General features: G+C 38.5%; 1 protein-coding gene across 1 annotated transcript in view; it reads right to left on the bottom strand.

The window, feature by feature from the left end:
* Positions 1–16950, bottom strand: part of CEP162 (centrosomal protein 162) — a 91105-nt gene that overhangs the window by 26845 nt on the left and 47310 nt on the right. The window contains exons 14-21 of the mRNA XM_060030271.1: positions 14718–14851; positions 14224–14451; positions 13539–13679; positions 11618–11730; positions 9386–9491; positions 4422–4548; positions 3033–3196; positions 1853–1957 (exon numbers count right to left, since the gene is read on the bottom strand). Coding sequence (XP_059886254.1) covers positions 1853–1957; positions 3033–3196; positions 4422–4548; positions 9386–9491; positions 11618–11730; positions 13539–13679; positions 14224–14451; positions 14718–14851 — 1118 coding nt within the window. The remainder of the gene's footprint in view (positions 1–1852; positions 1958–3032; positions 3197–4421; positions 4549–9385; positions 9492–11617; positions 11731–13538; positions 13680–14223; positions 14452–14717; positions 14852–16950) is intronic.

The following is a 16950-nucleotide window of genomic DNA, read 5'->3' as shown; positions in this document are numbered from 1 at the left end:
AAATGAATTTGTTTTAACATATTTACAATTAACATATTAATTAAAAATGCTAAACAATATTTTCAATCTGACTTTGATATTTTGCAAAGTATACTACATTTTTGGCAGAAAATTAATTTTATTTCTATCTTCTTTCATTTTGCTTTTTAATTTATTCTTTGGTCTCTGATACCAGTGTGGCTCTTCTTGTTGTTGTTTTTTAAATCTCACTGGAAATTAAACTATGGAATATTCCATTAAATAAAAGCATGAATGAACACACATAATTGTAAATTTTCACTATAACATGCATATAAATTAGCCCCACTTTTACTTATGTGCTATTTAGAAAAAAAGATGTTTTATTCTACAATTAATCTATTTCAGAATATGGCTCAAACTGATTCTGAATATATTGTGATATACGTTGATTATAAAATATGTATTAAGATTTAAAATCATTAGGATAGAAATGTTCTGTTCAAGGGAACAGAACAAGATCTGAAATGTATGTGAGCAAACTATACAAAATATTAACAATATTTTAGAAAGATATAATCTAAGACAGTAAACCAATAAATTTTTTATGAAAGTGTTAGTAAAAGAGGGAGGTTACTTTGATATAACGTTACATTTCTGATCCATATGGATCACCGTTTCAAAGAAATTTCAAAATCTCTTTACTCTCATACGTTCACTTCTACATTATTCTCTTAGAATAAAATCATCTAGTGGAGAAGTGGTTCCTTTGTTCTTTCCTCTCTCACAATTCTGGATAGCTTCTTCTACATAGGCTAATCTTAGTCTTAGGCACTGGGAAAAAAAAAAAAAAAAAGCCAAGCGACCTAGACTATAGTTATTTCAGAATATTTCTCGCTCTTCAAACCACTTCAGTCCTGTTCCTTTCCTGGCCACTAAACCAAACTACCAAATCATACCTTTTAATATAGCAGGTCCTGTAAAGTAACAAAGTTAATTTTTTGCTTAGTTTTCCTTCTTCTCATAAAACTGGGATGATATGCAGCCCAGTGATGACCTCACAGTCTCAGGTTTGTGATGGAATAATATCTGTATGTCTAAGGGTCATGACTTGACTACAGGATCATGTTCTCTTATGAACAGGACTGGAAATTCTAATTTTGTTTTAATATTTAGTTATGAATACAAATACTACGTTATAGAAGGCTTTAAAAACATAAAGTACAATTAATATTCCAGCCTACAAAACAACTATTTCAATGAAAAAAAACCTTTATCCTAGTAAGTGTTACTACATGGGTTTTGAAAAAAGTCTTCCAGCCACAATGACCATGAAATGAGTATTTCTAAGCCTAACCAGTGAGCCAGAGCTGAAAATTATGGCCAGCTCTCTGGGAGGGGATGTTCGGTTTCCAGGGTCTTCTGCTGGACTTCCCTAGCGCTACTAACATGTTCCCAACTGGAGGGTCTCCTTCTGTGCCCTCCTCTCTCACCTGGTTTCAGGGGTCCTAGCTCTACAGGTGATCAGGAGAAGGGATCCTAGCTCTACACCCAGAGTGGCAAAGTTCTGTTTCCTTCTTCCTGGATGTCAAATAGAGCTGGGATGCAAATAACCTTTCAATAGGTCTACCACCTAATGAGACACACTACTCTTAAAAATTCTTTATGCAGAAAGCCACAGAGTACATAAAATGATGTTGTTTACTGTGTTTTTATTGTTACTTTAAATACTGTATTCAAAGTTTAATGCAGAGGCAGTCCTGTATTAAAATGAATGAATAAACCCCAAAATTTCCAGGTTGACTACATCTTGTAGGAACTCCGGAAACAAAAGAGAAAACAAAAATGCTCTGTATATAAAATATCTTAATGAAAATTTACCCTGAACACGTACTTGTCGCTCTAGATCCTGAATTTTTTTGGCATCAGTTGCTTTTTCTTTTAAACGTATCTTCTGCTGGATGGATGGATTTCCAGATTCAGCTTTCAGTTTCTCAACCTACCAATAAGGAAAGACCATGTTAAGAAGCATATTTAAAACACAGCAGAGAAACACCAAGAGGGAAGCGTAATGGCAGTTCATTAATTCACTTATTAGATCCCAGATAGGGCACTGCGCTGGAGATATGGAGAGCAAACAAGACAAGCCAGGTCCCTGCTTTCATGGTGCTTAGATCTTAATGGAAGGAGACAGTTGAAAAGCTAATAAACAAAATCATTAAGTAAATTAAATAACTTCAGAGAGTGACAAGTACTATGAAGAAAATAAACTCAAGGAATGAGAAGAGTCAGAGGAGGTGAGACTGGTAGCTACATTAGATTAAGAGGTCAGGAAGATCTTTCTGGGAAGTAGAAATCGGAGCTGAGACTTGAACAAGGAGTGAGACACAGGAAGAAGCTAGGTCAGAGCACTCTAGGCCAAAGCAACAAGTGGAACGAGCTCGGCATGTTCAAGAACCACAGGGAGGCCCGTGTGGTTGGGAGGAGAGTGACCGGGGAGTGCAGTATGGATGGGGCTGGAGAGACAGGCAGGGTTCAGACCACATGGGGACCTCACAGGCTGTGCTAAGGAGCTTGGATTTACAGTTGCCCCTTGGTAACCGTGGGGCACCGGTTCCCAGACCCCTGCAGATACTAATATCCGGGCATGCCGAAGCCCCAGGGATGCTCAAGTCCCTTGTATAAAATGGTGTAGTATTTGCCTGTAACTCCCAGATACTTTAAATCATCTCTAGATTACTTATAATACCTAAAACAATGTAATAAATGCTATGAAAATAGCTGCCAGTGAACAGCAAATTCAAGTTCTGCTTTTTGAAACTCTGTTTTTCTTCCAAATATTTTCAATCCACAGTTGGTTGAGTCTGCTGGATAGGGAACTTATGGATACAGATGGCTGACTGTATTCTCAGGCTAATCTAAAATAGACTACACAAATAAACACAAACCAAAGTCAAACTGGCCATTTTAATGAACAGAATTTCGAGTATACTGATTTGATGACACAAAGCTATGAAGGAGTGTTGAAGATAATAGAGTTCATCTATAGAAATACATTCTGAAATGATCATTACCTCAAGTTTCAGCTTCTCAATTTCTTCATTTGCTTCTTTAAGCCGAACTGCATCTTTATCCAGAAGTTCCTGATTTTCGGCGTACCACTGTAATCTTTTTTGCAGGCGACTTATTTCTTGTTTATGTGTTTCTTCTAAAATTTTTATTTCATATAATTTTTCACCTATAAGATAAAGTAATACAATAACTCCATTGTAACTTTTCAAAATATGGAAATAAACTACATTGAAAGATTTTAAATGAAAACCAATGTCTCTCAAATGAAAGCATTAAGAAAAAAATAAAGAGGCCCAAAACAACTAATGTACGTAAATCTGTGTCTAGTTTAGTGTATTAGTAAAGGAGGATGAAGACTGTGTTCAGAGTCCAAATCCTCAAACTTGTAGCAAAGCTGGCATATAGAAATTTTTGATAAATCACTTGTTTTCCCACTGACTTTCATTATAAAAGTAAAGTCTTTTCTATGAAAATAAATGTTGGATTCAGGAGATAATAAAAATGAAGAATTCCTATAATTATATTAAAAAGTAACAATGGCAAACATTAGAGAGCGCTTCCCATGTAAGACTTTATTTAATACAACAAACATATGATGGGAACTATTGTTGTTATTCTATTTTACAGATGAAGAAAGTAAATTTCTTACAAACAATAAGTGGATTTTACTATACACATCTTACACTGAAGATCATAGTATCACAGAGGAAAGAGCCTTGCTTTGGCAAACAAGGGGTTCTCTGATGAACCTTTCTAGCCCTGTGTTCTGCCGTCCTAAGCCGCAATCCAGGTGTATCCAAAAACACGCTAATGAAACACCCTTGAGCGGCCCCCTCCATTCGTTTACTCCTGAATCTCTCCATCTGTCAGGACCCTCAAATGCCATTCCTCCCTGAAACCCTTATTAGCACCCTCATGTTTATTTCTAATTTTTTTAATATTAAACTTTATCTTACTCTCCTTCTGCGTTCTTATCTTACTCTCCTGTGTTTTCCCTGGTGGGGTATACCATATCCATCCTTGTGTTTCTACAAACATAGTTTCTACAAACATTTGTTCATTTGGTAAATATTTGAGAGCTTATGTTTCAGACCCAGGTACAAAAAGGGAGACCGTGCCCTGGAAAGTCACAGTTTAGCTGGGATGACTGTAAACAACTAAGCTTACAATGCCATGAATTCAAAACAATCTGTGACTTTCTTTGGTCTCGCAATTATTGCTGCTAAAACCAATCAAAGGCACATACCTATTAACTAATTTTTTAAAGTTTCTAAAATTACAATACACTTCAAGGAATAGCATTTTAATTGTACTATCCAATTGCTATTACTTAACTCAAGATTAGAACAGTTAGGAGTATAAAGGTAAACCGTTTCAGCTCAGACTTCTACCTGTGGCATAAGCAATCTGGTCTTTGGCTTGGTCTCTCTCTTTCTTCACTTTTTCCAAGTCTACTTCAAGAGCCTGTTTGTCCTGCTTCAGTCTTCTGATGTCTTCCAATAAACTGTTTTTTTCTTTCTTGATATTCATAAAAATACAAAAGCAAATTATTTCCAACCACAATAAATTGTGGTAGAGTCTCCTTCACCCACGTCATCATAAACACTGCTAATTATTTTTCTAAATTTTAGCTTGATCTCATCACCATTCCCCTCCAAACGATCACGAGCTCCCCAGAGCCTACTAGAATCAGTTCTAATCACGTAACTCAACACAGCTTCCAAGCCCTTCCACTCTGCCGTTCTCACTTCTCCTCGGTTACTCCAATACCCTTCTAACCAGTCTGCCTCTTCCACTCTCAGCACCTAGTCTTTTCTCCTCACAGTAGCCAGAGGAACTGTCTTCAAGAGTCAGTTAATGTCAGTCTTCTGTCTGAAGCTCTCTGGTGGCTCCCACCCCTCTTGGGGGAAGCCGACAGTTCTTACCATGACCTTCAGTGTCACAGAACCCAGTCGTGCCCGCTCCTCGGACGCATCTCCTGCAAATCTCCCCCTCGCGTTCCATGCCAGCTGCAGAGACCTCCTGGCTGTTCTCTGAACCTGCCCAGCACGTTCCAACCCCACGGTGTTTTTGCACTTACTGTCTCCTCTGCCCTCACACAGCCAGGTGGTTCGTTCCTTCACTTTATCAGGATTTCTGTTCAAACGAGGCCCCAGGAAGGCCTTCCCTGATCATTCTAAAACGGCAACCCTCATCCTGGCCCCCAGGGGTGCTGCTATTTTTTCTTCTCACACACTCATCACCGCCTGACATAGACGTTTACTTGAAAGCAGAACTTTACTTTGCTCATCCCTATATCACAAATGCAAAAAAATGCTTGGCACATTTTTTAAAAAGTTAAATTCTCAATGTGTTCACATGCCGCACTCTCTCAACTGCCCTCATTCCTCGCCTTGCCAAAGTCATACTTATCCTTCAGAGCATAGTGCAAACGAGGCTATTCCTGATAATACCTGCCCCGGCATTACCACAAACTTTCAGTGTACCTCTAGCACAGCATTTACTGCTTTGTTTCATACAACACTTATTTGCGTACAAGCGTTTTCTCTTCGTTAGGCTGAGAGCTCTTTGGGGACCAAGACTGATTTTACTGCTTGCTTTACGGCACCAAGCACATGGCAGGTACTCAGTAAATGTATACTGAGCTGAACTCATACCTGCTGAACAAACTCCTGGGGCACAGTTGGTATATTTTACTTTCAAAATGAAAATTCTTAGAAACTTTCTATCACCCTACCTTAGAATCTAAAATACAGTCTTATGAAGAAAATAAAGCCATTCATAAGGACTTGAATAATCGTGGTTCTAGCTGTATCATTTCATTGTTTAATCTTCTGTGCGATCTTCTGTGGGTGTCTTTTCAGGAGAGCATTGAATTTCTACAAGAACCTACTGTGTGGACACTCAGAGGCCTCTGCCTGTCTCTCCGATCTTTTCTTCCATCACTTTTGTCCTTACTCACCCACTTCTGCCTCAGGTGCCCCTGTATCTGGAAGGTACCAAGCCCAACCCTGACTTGGCCTGTGCTTGCCCCTGGCTGGAGGGCTCGGTCTTTGCACAGTGAGCTGCTGCTTCTCCTCCATTCTCGATGCAGGCACCACTTTCTCAGAGAGCACCTCCTTGCCCAGACGGCTGACAGCTGCCTTACCCCTGCCCTGCCTACCATTAGTCTCTATTCTTATTTTCCTCAAAGAACTTACCTCTATTTTTAACTATTTCTTGTTCACTTATTATCTGTCTTCCCTGGTAGAATATAGGTTCCTAGTGAGCAAGGCCCATGTCTGTCTTGTTTACGTAGTTGTTTTTCCAACTCCAGGATGATTGCCTGACTGACTGGCCGAACTGCAGTCAGCCTCATCCTCCTCTCCACCCTGGGAATCTAGAAGGACAGGGCTCAGGACCTTCGCTTTTAGTATGTGTCCATCCATAGTTTACAAAACAACAATTCACATTTTAAGACTACACTAATTGGTATTAATTTTTAAGGTACAAATTAGACTATACATAAGTAGGTTTGATAGGAATATTGTATTACAGATTTATCTCAGTATGAATTTTTTGCTCTTAAACTATTTAAACTCAGAAAACCAAAGTGAATGAAAATTAACGCATGACATTCCATCTTTCAATATTTGCACAAATAAACACAACCCTAAGTAATTTTTATCTTTAACACTTCTTCTTTTTTTGATTTTATTTTTTAATCTTTTTTTTTTTTTGGCTGCGTTGGGTCTTCATTGCTGCGTGCAGGCTTTCTCTAGTTGCAGCGAGAAGGAGCTACTCTTCGTTGCAGTGCACCCGCTTCTCCTTACGGTGGCTTCTCTTGTTGCAGAACATGGGCTCTAGGCGCGTGGGCTTCAGTAGTTGTGGCGCACTGGCTTAGCTGTTCCACAGCATGTGGGATCTTCCCGGACCAGGGATAGAACCCATGTCCTCGGCAGTGGCAGGTGGATTTTTAACTGCTGCGCCACCAGGGAAGTCCCTTTCTGATTTCTTTTAAGGTGTTCCCTGCCTTTGGTACTTTCACCATGATGGGTTTAGATGTAGATTTTAAATTATGTGTCCTGAGTAGGACTCACTGTATTTCCTGAATTTGAGAATTCATCTCTTTTATTAATTTCTAGACAATTCTTAGCCATGACTTTAAAAAAAATTTAATTACATACTAGAGTATCTCACATCTCTGATATTTTTCATTTCTCTATTTTTTGTGTTTCACTCTAAGCTCCTTAGACCTATCTTCTAGTTTACCAATTTCTTCTTAGTTATGTATGATCTATTTAATTTTTCTACTTATTCTGTTTATTTTTCTCTGAATTTGCCTAGTCTGTTTTGTTCTTTCCTCACACTGAATTTCTCACTTATTTTGTATATTAAATCATTTAAAGTCTATTTATTTCATAGTCTACTCAGTAATTTGATTGGGGTTCTAATCCTGCTGTTTATTAAACCATCCCATGCCTGCTCACGGTGGGTTGTTTCCCTGGGTTTTCTAATTCTGCATTCTGGGCGTACCGTCAGCAGGATTTTATCTGAAGGAATACCATGTGAGCTGGGTTAAGGATGGATACCCCTAAGAGTGTTTTGCATGTGTTTCTTAAGACACACTTAAGATGATCACTAACTCAGGACCACCTTTTATGCTATTTTCCTTTTCCAGTTTGAGTATGACCAAACCTTGAAAAGTAGTGTCAATTCAAATACTAAAACAACAATGAAGGCAGTAGGGATGACATTTATACTGAACAACTAGTAAGACACTGAGCAGAGATTTTTTCCCCCTCTCTATATAGAAATCAAGTTAAGACAGATAAGCTTTCTTGATATCTCAGCCCCTTCTGAAGGTGGGTGGATTTTTTCACGGACCACTGTTTTACTGAAGGATGTGGCCCTTTGAAATCCTGGGGTCCTATCTCTACTTTGCTGTTAAAGCTCAAGGCTCGTGGTTACTGAACTGGTAGCCTAGGAGCAATGTTTACTGCTAGGTTTGTATCCCTGTTCATTTCTGACCCCTGGAGATTCCCCTTACTTTCTTGAGAGCTGGGTTATGCATTTACAAGATGTTTCTTATATTTTAGCCAGCACTTTCCAGTGATTTCAGTGGCAGTTTTAGTTTCCCGTTTGTCAGAAAAAAGTGTGTTCAAAGTAGCACTTTTAAAAGGTCACTAATAACAGCCTTCAAATGAAGCTAATGCTGTGCTTGAAACCTTACCATGTTTTCCCAAGTCTTCATAAACTTCAGCAATGTTAATTGCTCTCCTAACTTGCTAGTTTTTGAGGCCCACTGATAAGTGCGGGTGTCCAATCATTTATTCCTTCTTTCTACTTATCTACCTACCTATCTAATCATTCTGTACATACATGCATCTTAAGAAAGTTCTCTAATGGATTCATATTTGAAGATGTATTTTACATACAAGTCTGTTAAGCATCAATTATTGAACTAAGGCATGTTTAAAGTGCTATATAACCTAACTTTATATAATAAATTTCTATTTAAAAAGTGATATGTAATCGGAATTTTTCTAATTTACATAATCATTCAAATAGATTGGAAGGACTTTTTAGTTTAGTGCTGTGGTTCTTAATGGGAGGGAGTGGGGAGAGTTGACTGCCCTCCCACAGGAGATGTCTGGAAACGTGGCAGTGCTTTTGAGTGTTGCAGCGACTGGTGGGTGCTATGAGCATAGTTCCTGGCGACAGGAGTGATAAAAATCATGCAATGCCTAGAACTGTTCTGCTTAAGACAGAATTAATCTGCCCTAAATCCCCAAACTTCTCCTATTGATAAATACTGCTTTAGAAAATTCTAGGCCAGATTCTTTATAACAATTCAATACAAATAAAGAAAAAAGTTATACAGTAGCTATTGCATTTCACCTCTGTGTTAGGCATATCAGACACACATATTTGCAGATATAGCCTCTGGCCCCTGGAACTGCACAGTCCGCTTGGGAAGACAGAGGAAAAGCCAGCTAACTTTTTAAGGTGAATGATTATCTTCAAATTATTTTCCTATTTTAGGCGTACATTTCCAATGAGGAATTTGAAGTTAGGTATACATGCCCTAAATAAGGTTATGCGTCCAACCATGGCTCCACATGAAAAATGCCTGATGAGGGGTTGGATTATAAAGAGGATGCCATCTAAAGCCAGCATCACATTGTCTCCTCTATAGTAAGGTCACATGTGTCCCAGTGCTAACCTTAGATATTTCCTAATTTTTAATTGGTATGAAATTTATAAGCAGTTTATTTTTTCATAAATTACAAAAGCAGATTTTTTTTTTACACATGTAGAGATTTTTATAACAATCTTTCCTATTGCTAATGGTTAAAATCCTTATGCAACTTACCTGTGCCACCCGTAGTTCTGCTAACAGATCTGTAAAATTCTCGTTTCTGGTGGGCTCTGAATCTTCAACTACTTGAGACAGGAAACGACTTTTATGCATCTGTTCTCTGATTTATTTTGAAAATAAAAAAAAATATATTTTTTAAAAGGTACTCCTTTCAATACAAAATATTCAATTCTTAAAAATTAAAAACACTTTGCATGTTGAAACTATGTGAGTCACTGAAGAGAAAGTTTATTTAAACTAAAGATTACAATACTAAAATACTAAAAGAGAAGTATACTTCATGTGAAATTTTTATGTATAATCTAAAAGAACCAAAACCCTAAGAGTACTGGTTTATTTGTAATATAAAAATATTTCCTGCCAATTCTCAGAAAAAAAAAAAAAATCAATCTCCCGGAAAGACTTGCTGCATTTCCCCTGTGGTGTTCTGTACTCCTTGTCACATCATTCTAGACTCCTGAGAAACACAAACTGCCAATCATACCCGTGGAAACTAACAAACAAAAACAAACACAGTCTACTACTGGTACCTTAGAATCAATTTTTCTGTTTTTTTCCAGAGATATTATACAAGTTTAGGAGTACACATATGATCACCTAACCCTACTTTCTAAAGAAACCATTTATTCCATTGTGAAAATTCATTCAGAGCTTCAGGTTTGGATCCTGGAATAGATCTTCTCTCTTAAAAGCCAGGCAACAGGGCTTCCCTGGTGGCGCAGTGGTTGAGAGTCCGCCTGCCAATGCAGGGGACATGGGTTCGTGCCCCGGTCTGGGAGGATCCCACATGCCGCGGAGCAGCTGGGCCCATGAGCCATGGCTGCTGAGCCTGCGCGTCCGGAGCCTGTGCTCCACAACGGGAGAGGCCACAGCAGTGAGAGGCCCGCATACCGCAAAAAAAAAAAAAAAAAAAAAAAGCCAGGAAACATTATCAGATATGAAATTTTAAAATACTTTATTGAAGCATCTGGGAAGAAAGCAGATGTAAATGCCTTCATGCCTCAGAACTGTGCAGATTATCAGCCTTGGCTTGGGGTCACACTTACCAGGAGAAAGGGGCATTTTCCCCTTCCTAATTTACACAAAAGTGCCCTCACTAGCCAACCTGTGTCCTTCCCAGCTTTGTCTGCTACAAGATATGCTTTTTTCTATTTTGCAAGAAAGATGAGTGTGAGCTAACAGCAGCCCTGCCTCACATGCCCTAAGTTACCTTACAAAAAAAATGGAAGAAGTATGTAAATAAATAAAGCATTCAGAGCCAAAGAAATTTCTTCTGACAGCGGTCCTATCTGAGGTTTTAGGTGTTTAGGTGAAATAATGCATAGCTGGCAGTCATTTCCCAAAAGAAGACAGTACCCTAGCTTGCCCACATGTGTTGGTTCAGCTCTTTCACTTAGTGTGTTAAAGACGGATGTGATAACATCCCAAAGGCCGTACAGTCTGAAGTATGATTGATTCTTAAGTGGGTGCTGGTGCCCCGTCAGCCTGCCACGGTGAGCGCTGGTTGTAATAACTCGCAGGTTCTCCTTCTCTGGAGAAATGCCCTTGCCAAATAGCAACCCCTGACCCCTGGCCCAGAGGATACCCCCACTCGCTCCCTGGGGCCCACCTCAGCCAGGGACTGGCTGCCTTGGGGGTACAAAAGGCTGCCCCCCACGTGCCTCAAGTAGGGGCCAACTCTGCAATGCAATGTGTTCTCCTGAGCCTCCTGGCGAGAGCAGAATGAAGCCAGCCTCCAGCCGAGACCACATTCTTACTTGCCTCCCCTCCTGCTACCCGTCCCCATCTCGCTTCTCTGGCTCCCCATCTCCTGAGACTAACCCTCCGGGAAATCACCTCCACAAGGATCCCCACCTCACGCTCTACTTGTATGGAACCTGACCTAAGACAGTAAATAATACTGTATTTTCTCTTTACTATTATTACTAACAGCATTATTCCTAAGATGTATTACCCAAGTATCTCAGGCTTAAAAGGAATATTCAATTTCCTGAAACAGATGTCAAACTCAGATACGAATATACTGAAAATACTGAAAGTATGTACTAGTCATCTAGTATCAAGAGAAAATCCACTGAATATTAAAAATACAAAAGTTACAGAACTGTAAATCAGTGTACAATTTTTTAAAATTTCTAAGTATCCTAAATGTTTTATTACTATAACAATAAAATGCTTAGAAATAGTCCAAGTATATTTGATTTTAAGAATTTTAAAAGGACTTACTTTAAGGCAGCTAACTCGCTGAATAAACTCTGGTTTTCCTTGAACATTCGCTCCTCATTTTTCTTGTTTTGTTCTTGGAGATCTTTCACTTGATTATACAATTTTTCGTTTTCCTTTTTATACACGGGAAATTATGTTTTAGTTAAAAATCAGTAGTGCTTACATAAGTGTATCTGCTTCTAAAAGATACATCCTTTAAACATTTTTAATAGCTTTTAAATTTCTTCAGTTTTTGAGTAAGCAAAATCTTTTTCAAACTCTTTGATTTGTCTCAGAAGAAAATCTGTTACCTGAAAACAATTCTTTCTAAAATGCTCAAAACGCTTACTTGAAAAAAAGGTTGCAAAAAAATTCCCAAAGCCAAAGAGCCTGTCAGTATAATGTACCGCATTTCACAGGAGTAAATGGGGGAGAGACTGCAGGAATAACCACATACTGACTTCAGGCACCAGGGATGGAAAGGCCAGTGGGACTGTTTGCACCTTCTTTTTTCCTATTTTTGGCCCATCTTTCTGCCGTGAGGTAATTGGATATACCCACGGTGGGTATCCATGTTTGTTTCTGGAACTTTCTGTGAGCAGGAAGTTAGAGACTGGGTGTTTGTGGAAGATCAGGACAGAGCAGAGCAGAGACTAGACCCAGTACAGCACCTGACTTGAGCTGAAGGGGGACTCAAACGGTGAGATCAGGGGGAGAAAGTACCCATCTGTGCTTAGATGCTCTGGCTTAGTAACCTCTTTAAAATCAAGAATCTGATGAAAACCACGGACCTTTGAGGATCTAATGAAAACTATGAACTGTCTCACCACGTCTGGCCTAGTGCCTGGCACACAGTCTGTGCTTGATTATCTGCAGAATTAATGAAACTCCGAAAAATACATACATACACAGACACATAAATTTTGTATTATCTTTGTGAGAGTGGGTGGTTGGCATACTCATAGGTCTGTGAAGTCCTCCTTAAAACCCATGTCCTAAACAGCAAGCTCAGAATGGCAGGAAGGGTTTTTGGACGGTTCTCACTAACTCTATGGTGGGGTGTCCTGCAAAATCAGTACAATTTCATTTACAGCAAAAGCTGTAGTCTCTGACGTGGTGATGCTTTCTCTGGATGTCCCTGGAATGAAAATGCTGGTTATCGGTAGGCTGGATGCTTAGGCTATTGTTGTCACAAAAGAAAAAGGTAATGAGACAGAAGAAGAAGGGGAGGGAAGTTAAGAAAAAGGAGTGATGGGAAAGAAACTAAGACAAGTCTCATTCTGGGGATCACCAAACCTGCCCTGGCTGACTGTCAGGTCAACACCACCAACGCTCCATCATCCCAGAGAACAAATGTATGGCTTCTACAGGACACACTCATTTTCTCCCATTTAATTCAACTGTTTTTCACTCTCAGGGCACTGGCAATTGATTTCAGATTTATATTTCTCAATATAATATCAAAACTAGCCAATATTATCTACTGAAAAAATTATAGAAAATTAAAGAAAAAGAGGACAGTTTCTAAGGAAATATGGCTATTACAATTAGTAACAGGCAACAGGCAGTAACCGGTTACTGTGTGGAAGGCACGAAGTGGTTGATCCGTACTGTCTTATTTTAATTTCACAACCACCTTATGAGACAGGTACTATTATCCTCATTCCCACTTCACAGATGAGGAAACTGGCTGAGAGGTGAAATGATCTGCCTAAGGCTGCACAGCAGGTAGTGAAGCAAAGTCTAAAACCAGATTTTTTGAATCCAGAGCCCATGCCCTTAACCACTTTAATTCTGCCCATGAGAAATGTACAGACTAGTCAAATTATTACTTCCTCGCATTGCCAGAATTCCCATTACCTGTTAAATGGACACAAATATTTTTAAATGCCTTATTTTTATAATCAAAGAATCTCAAGACAAACTATGTGAAGAGCCATACCTGTTGATATCCTTGAAGAAGTGTCTCTTGTTCTTGTATTTCTTTTTGGATTTGCTTCAATTTTTCTTCAGTGACAGGATCAGCTGTTTCTCCAAAATGCAACCACCTTTGTTTTTTGTTTGAGTCTTCAAAGCCACTTAACTTTGAGAACATGCAGGTATTGTTTTATTTGGAGAAGGAAATAATACAGTGAGCAGTGAGGGAGAATAACAGAAAATTCGAGGTACATAAACCTAAGACTGCCTTATAACCACAGTGGAATGATCACAACACCAACTACAGTTAAACCACTTCAGTGTGCTTCGTGCTGGTAGTTCTGATGATGGAAGTAACTCAGAAATGCTACACAGTGTCACTTTCTGAATCTAGACCTTCCATAGCTTTCTTTCTGAAACTCTGTCTTCCGTGAAGGTCACAGTGAACCAAAGGATTTGTTTTCAGAAAGGACTGCTAACAAGAAAACTATCAAAATGAGCCAATTTCAATTTCAATTCCCCCCCCCCCCCAGGGGTTCCATGTAGGCTCTTCTGTAAGGAGGCACTCTCAGGAACCATGTTCATGTTTTATACAGCAAATATATCAAGTGAAGCAGCCCCAGGGACAAGCAAATGACAATGCATTTAGCGGGGAGTACCAGTTCTTTTTTAATTAAATAAAAGGAGAAGTAGGACAATGTGTCTAGTACCTTGGCTTGTAGAATATAATTGTCTTGATTCAGTCTGAAGAGTTCCTTTTCCTGTTGTCTCTTTAGTTCCTCCACCTTGTTTTCCAGCTCTCTCTCCTTTTCTGAGAATGTGACTTTAATTTGCTCAATTAGGGCTTGGGCACCCCTCCATTTTTCCTCTGCTTCCTGAACTCTTTTAAACATAATCAATTCTGTCTCCTTGTTCCCACCATGGTATCCTGAAGAATCCTTTAAAGGAAAAGCATTACTTCATTATGTAGAGTTATAATATTAGGTTTGAACACAGGTGGTTAGGGGAAAAAAACCCACAAAGAATAAAAATGGCACGGTGAACAATGTTCTACTGTATAAGAAGATCAATAAATTCTTGTGTGACAAGAATATCAGTCAACATAAAAGAAATTACATAGATTTCATTATTTATAATTTACTTTCAATATATAATTACATAACATAAAAACATTATGAATATTATTTTGAAATTCAGTACCTACATTCTGAACCTGAGCACAGGAATCTGCTTCTGTAGGGCCTCCAGACTCCTTAGGAGTAGCCAGGCAACTTTCCGTTTGGGGTGCTGCTTTACCCAAAGCTGCAGGCCTGATGAGTCTCGTTCCAGATAAGATTTCTGAAGATTGTAAGCAATGGATAAGAGCACCACAAATACAAACTAAGTTGAGTGTGTATTCAGCAATTATGTAACAATAAGTACTAACACAATGAGAACACTAAGACAAACGCGGATCATGAAGCAGGCTGACGCCTGCAACGCAGCTGTTCCACTGCACTCCGAACTCCTGCCCGTAATCAACATTCTGCTCAATTTGACACAGAAGGGTAATGACACAAGATTCACGTCAAATGACAGCTGGAGCTGAATAAACGTGAGGAGAATGTAGATTGGGATAATTTCAGGTTTTATTATTTTTCAATAATTATTCTGTCAAATGTTCACAGCAGTAACAAATAAAAATATCTAAACAATGAATCAAAGAGCAGCTGATAACTTTATGAAGCATTTTACTTCAGATTAAGTGTGCTTTCAGAGCACATTTTTTATAAGTAACGTATATCAAGATATAGTATCACTGGAATAATATAGATTACATGGAAACTTTATAACAAGTAGTTTAAATCTGATTAAAAAACAAAATGATAATACTGCTATAATACCCTGTTTATTAAATTAGAAAAAATGTGATTAATGTATATCTATTCTGGTGAGATTTTCAGCTTTTAAAAGGTACCTCGTAAATCCTCAAACAGTCGAAATAATTCTAAGGCCAGTAAGTTATTCAGTTAATAATAAAAATAAACATTTAAGGGAAATACCTAGAGAGGTCTTGAGGCCCATGTTCAATTATTACAGATTCTGAATTGCACACTGAGTAAATATTTATTTGATTGCTTTAGATGTAAATGAAGCATTTGAAATTTATATTTTTAATATAATTTTTTCAAGATGCTAACTTTTCAAATGCAGAGTTTACTTTTTCATTAAAGTGAAATACACGGTCATTAAAAGATTTGGAAAATACAGGAAAGTCAAAAGAAGAAACACGTCCCCAGTAGTACCTCAGCCCGAGATTTCCTTCTAATCTTTTCCGGGCACGCAGGATTTTCCTTATAGAGTACTAATCATATTTAATTGGATTGTTTGACGTGGAAGGTTTTTCTCAAGAAATGTCTTAAAGTGTTCATAAAGGAACTGTTTGAATCACTGTAGAAGCAGGCATCAATCCTTCCAAGTCACTGGAGGTGCATCAACATGGCCAACGAATGGGGTGTGATTCTGCTAGCATTGTGATTCTCCCTAGGATGTGGTGGCCAAGAGAGGTGGTTCTTGCTCAAGCTGCAGTCAGCCAGTGCTTTTATACCACAATTCTCCCTCCCTGGATTCTTAACTTTGGTTTCTCTAAGTAATTATTTTCAATAATAGTACATGGACAGTATCTTTTCCCTTTATACCCGAAAGAAAATTTGCTTGGATATAAAATTCAAACGTGAAAAAACACTGCAGAATTTGGAACCCATGAACCCTTCTTGAAAAAACAATGGATTAAGAAAATTCAGTCCAATAAGAAACCAATCAAAATAATTCCAGAATGGAGAAGCGATGGATAAGGGACTGGTGAAAAGCATTCTGGCCCTTTCATAGCCAGAACCAAGACCCTCATTCAAAAGCTGAGGAGAATTACAGTCGCTGGAGCGAATAAACTAAATATATCCTGAACAAGTAAAAATAAATCCAACAAAAATGGGTAGCAGGCATGTGACTGGGGGTTTTACTACCTCATACTTCATAGAAGAGAAAACAGATAATGTACAAAATGTAGGTAAAAACAACAACATGGTTTTGCCAACCTTTCAGAGGTTTCCACAGTCTATTTTCTTAAAGGGATCTTTTGAGATGTAGTATTTCTTAGGATGAAGTTTCTTTCTCGTCTTACAGATTTAAGTAAAACTCAATCTAATATTTTATTTAAAAAGAACTTATGAAGTGTGATCTGTTCTTATAAAATGCTTTGTCTGTTTGTCCTGCCTGTCTCCTTCCTTCCAGCTCCCATCCCCGCTTCCTTCGACCTGGACAAGGACATACATACAAGAAGCATGGAAAGAGGCTCACCCAGTGTGACCTCAGTTGTTCCTGGCTAATTATTGCTTTCTTTTTACTTCTCTGTGTTTTTTAAATTTAAAGAATGAGCAATTATTCCTTCTGTGACAGTA

Source organism: Delphinus delphis, chromosome 14 (genome assembly GCF_949987515.2).
Source record: "Delphinus delphis chromosome 14, mDelDel1.2, whole genome shotgun sequence".
Lineage (NCBI taxonomy): Eukaryota > Metazoa > Chordata > Mammalia > Artiodactyla > Delphinidae > Delphinus > Delphinus delphis.
This window is presented reverse-complemented; position numbering and strand designations above follow the sequence as displayed.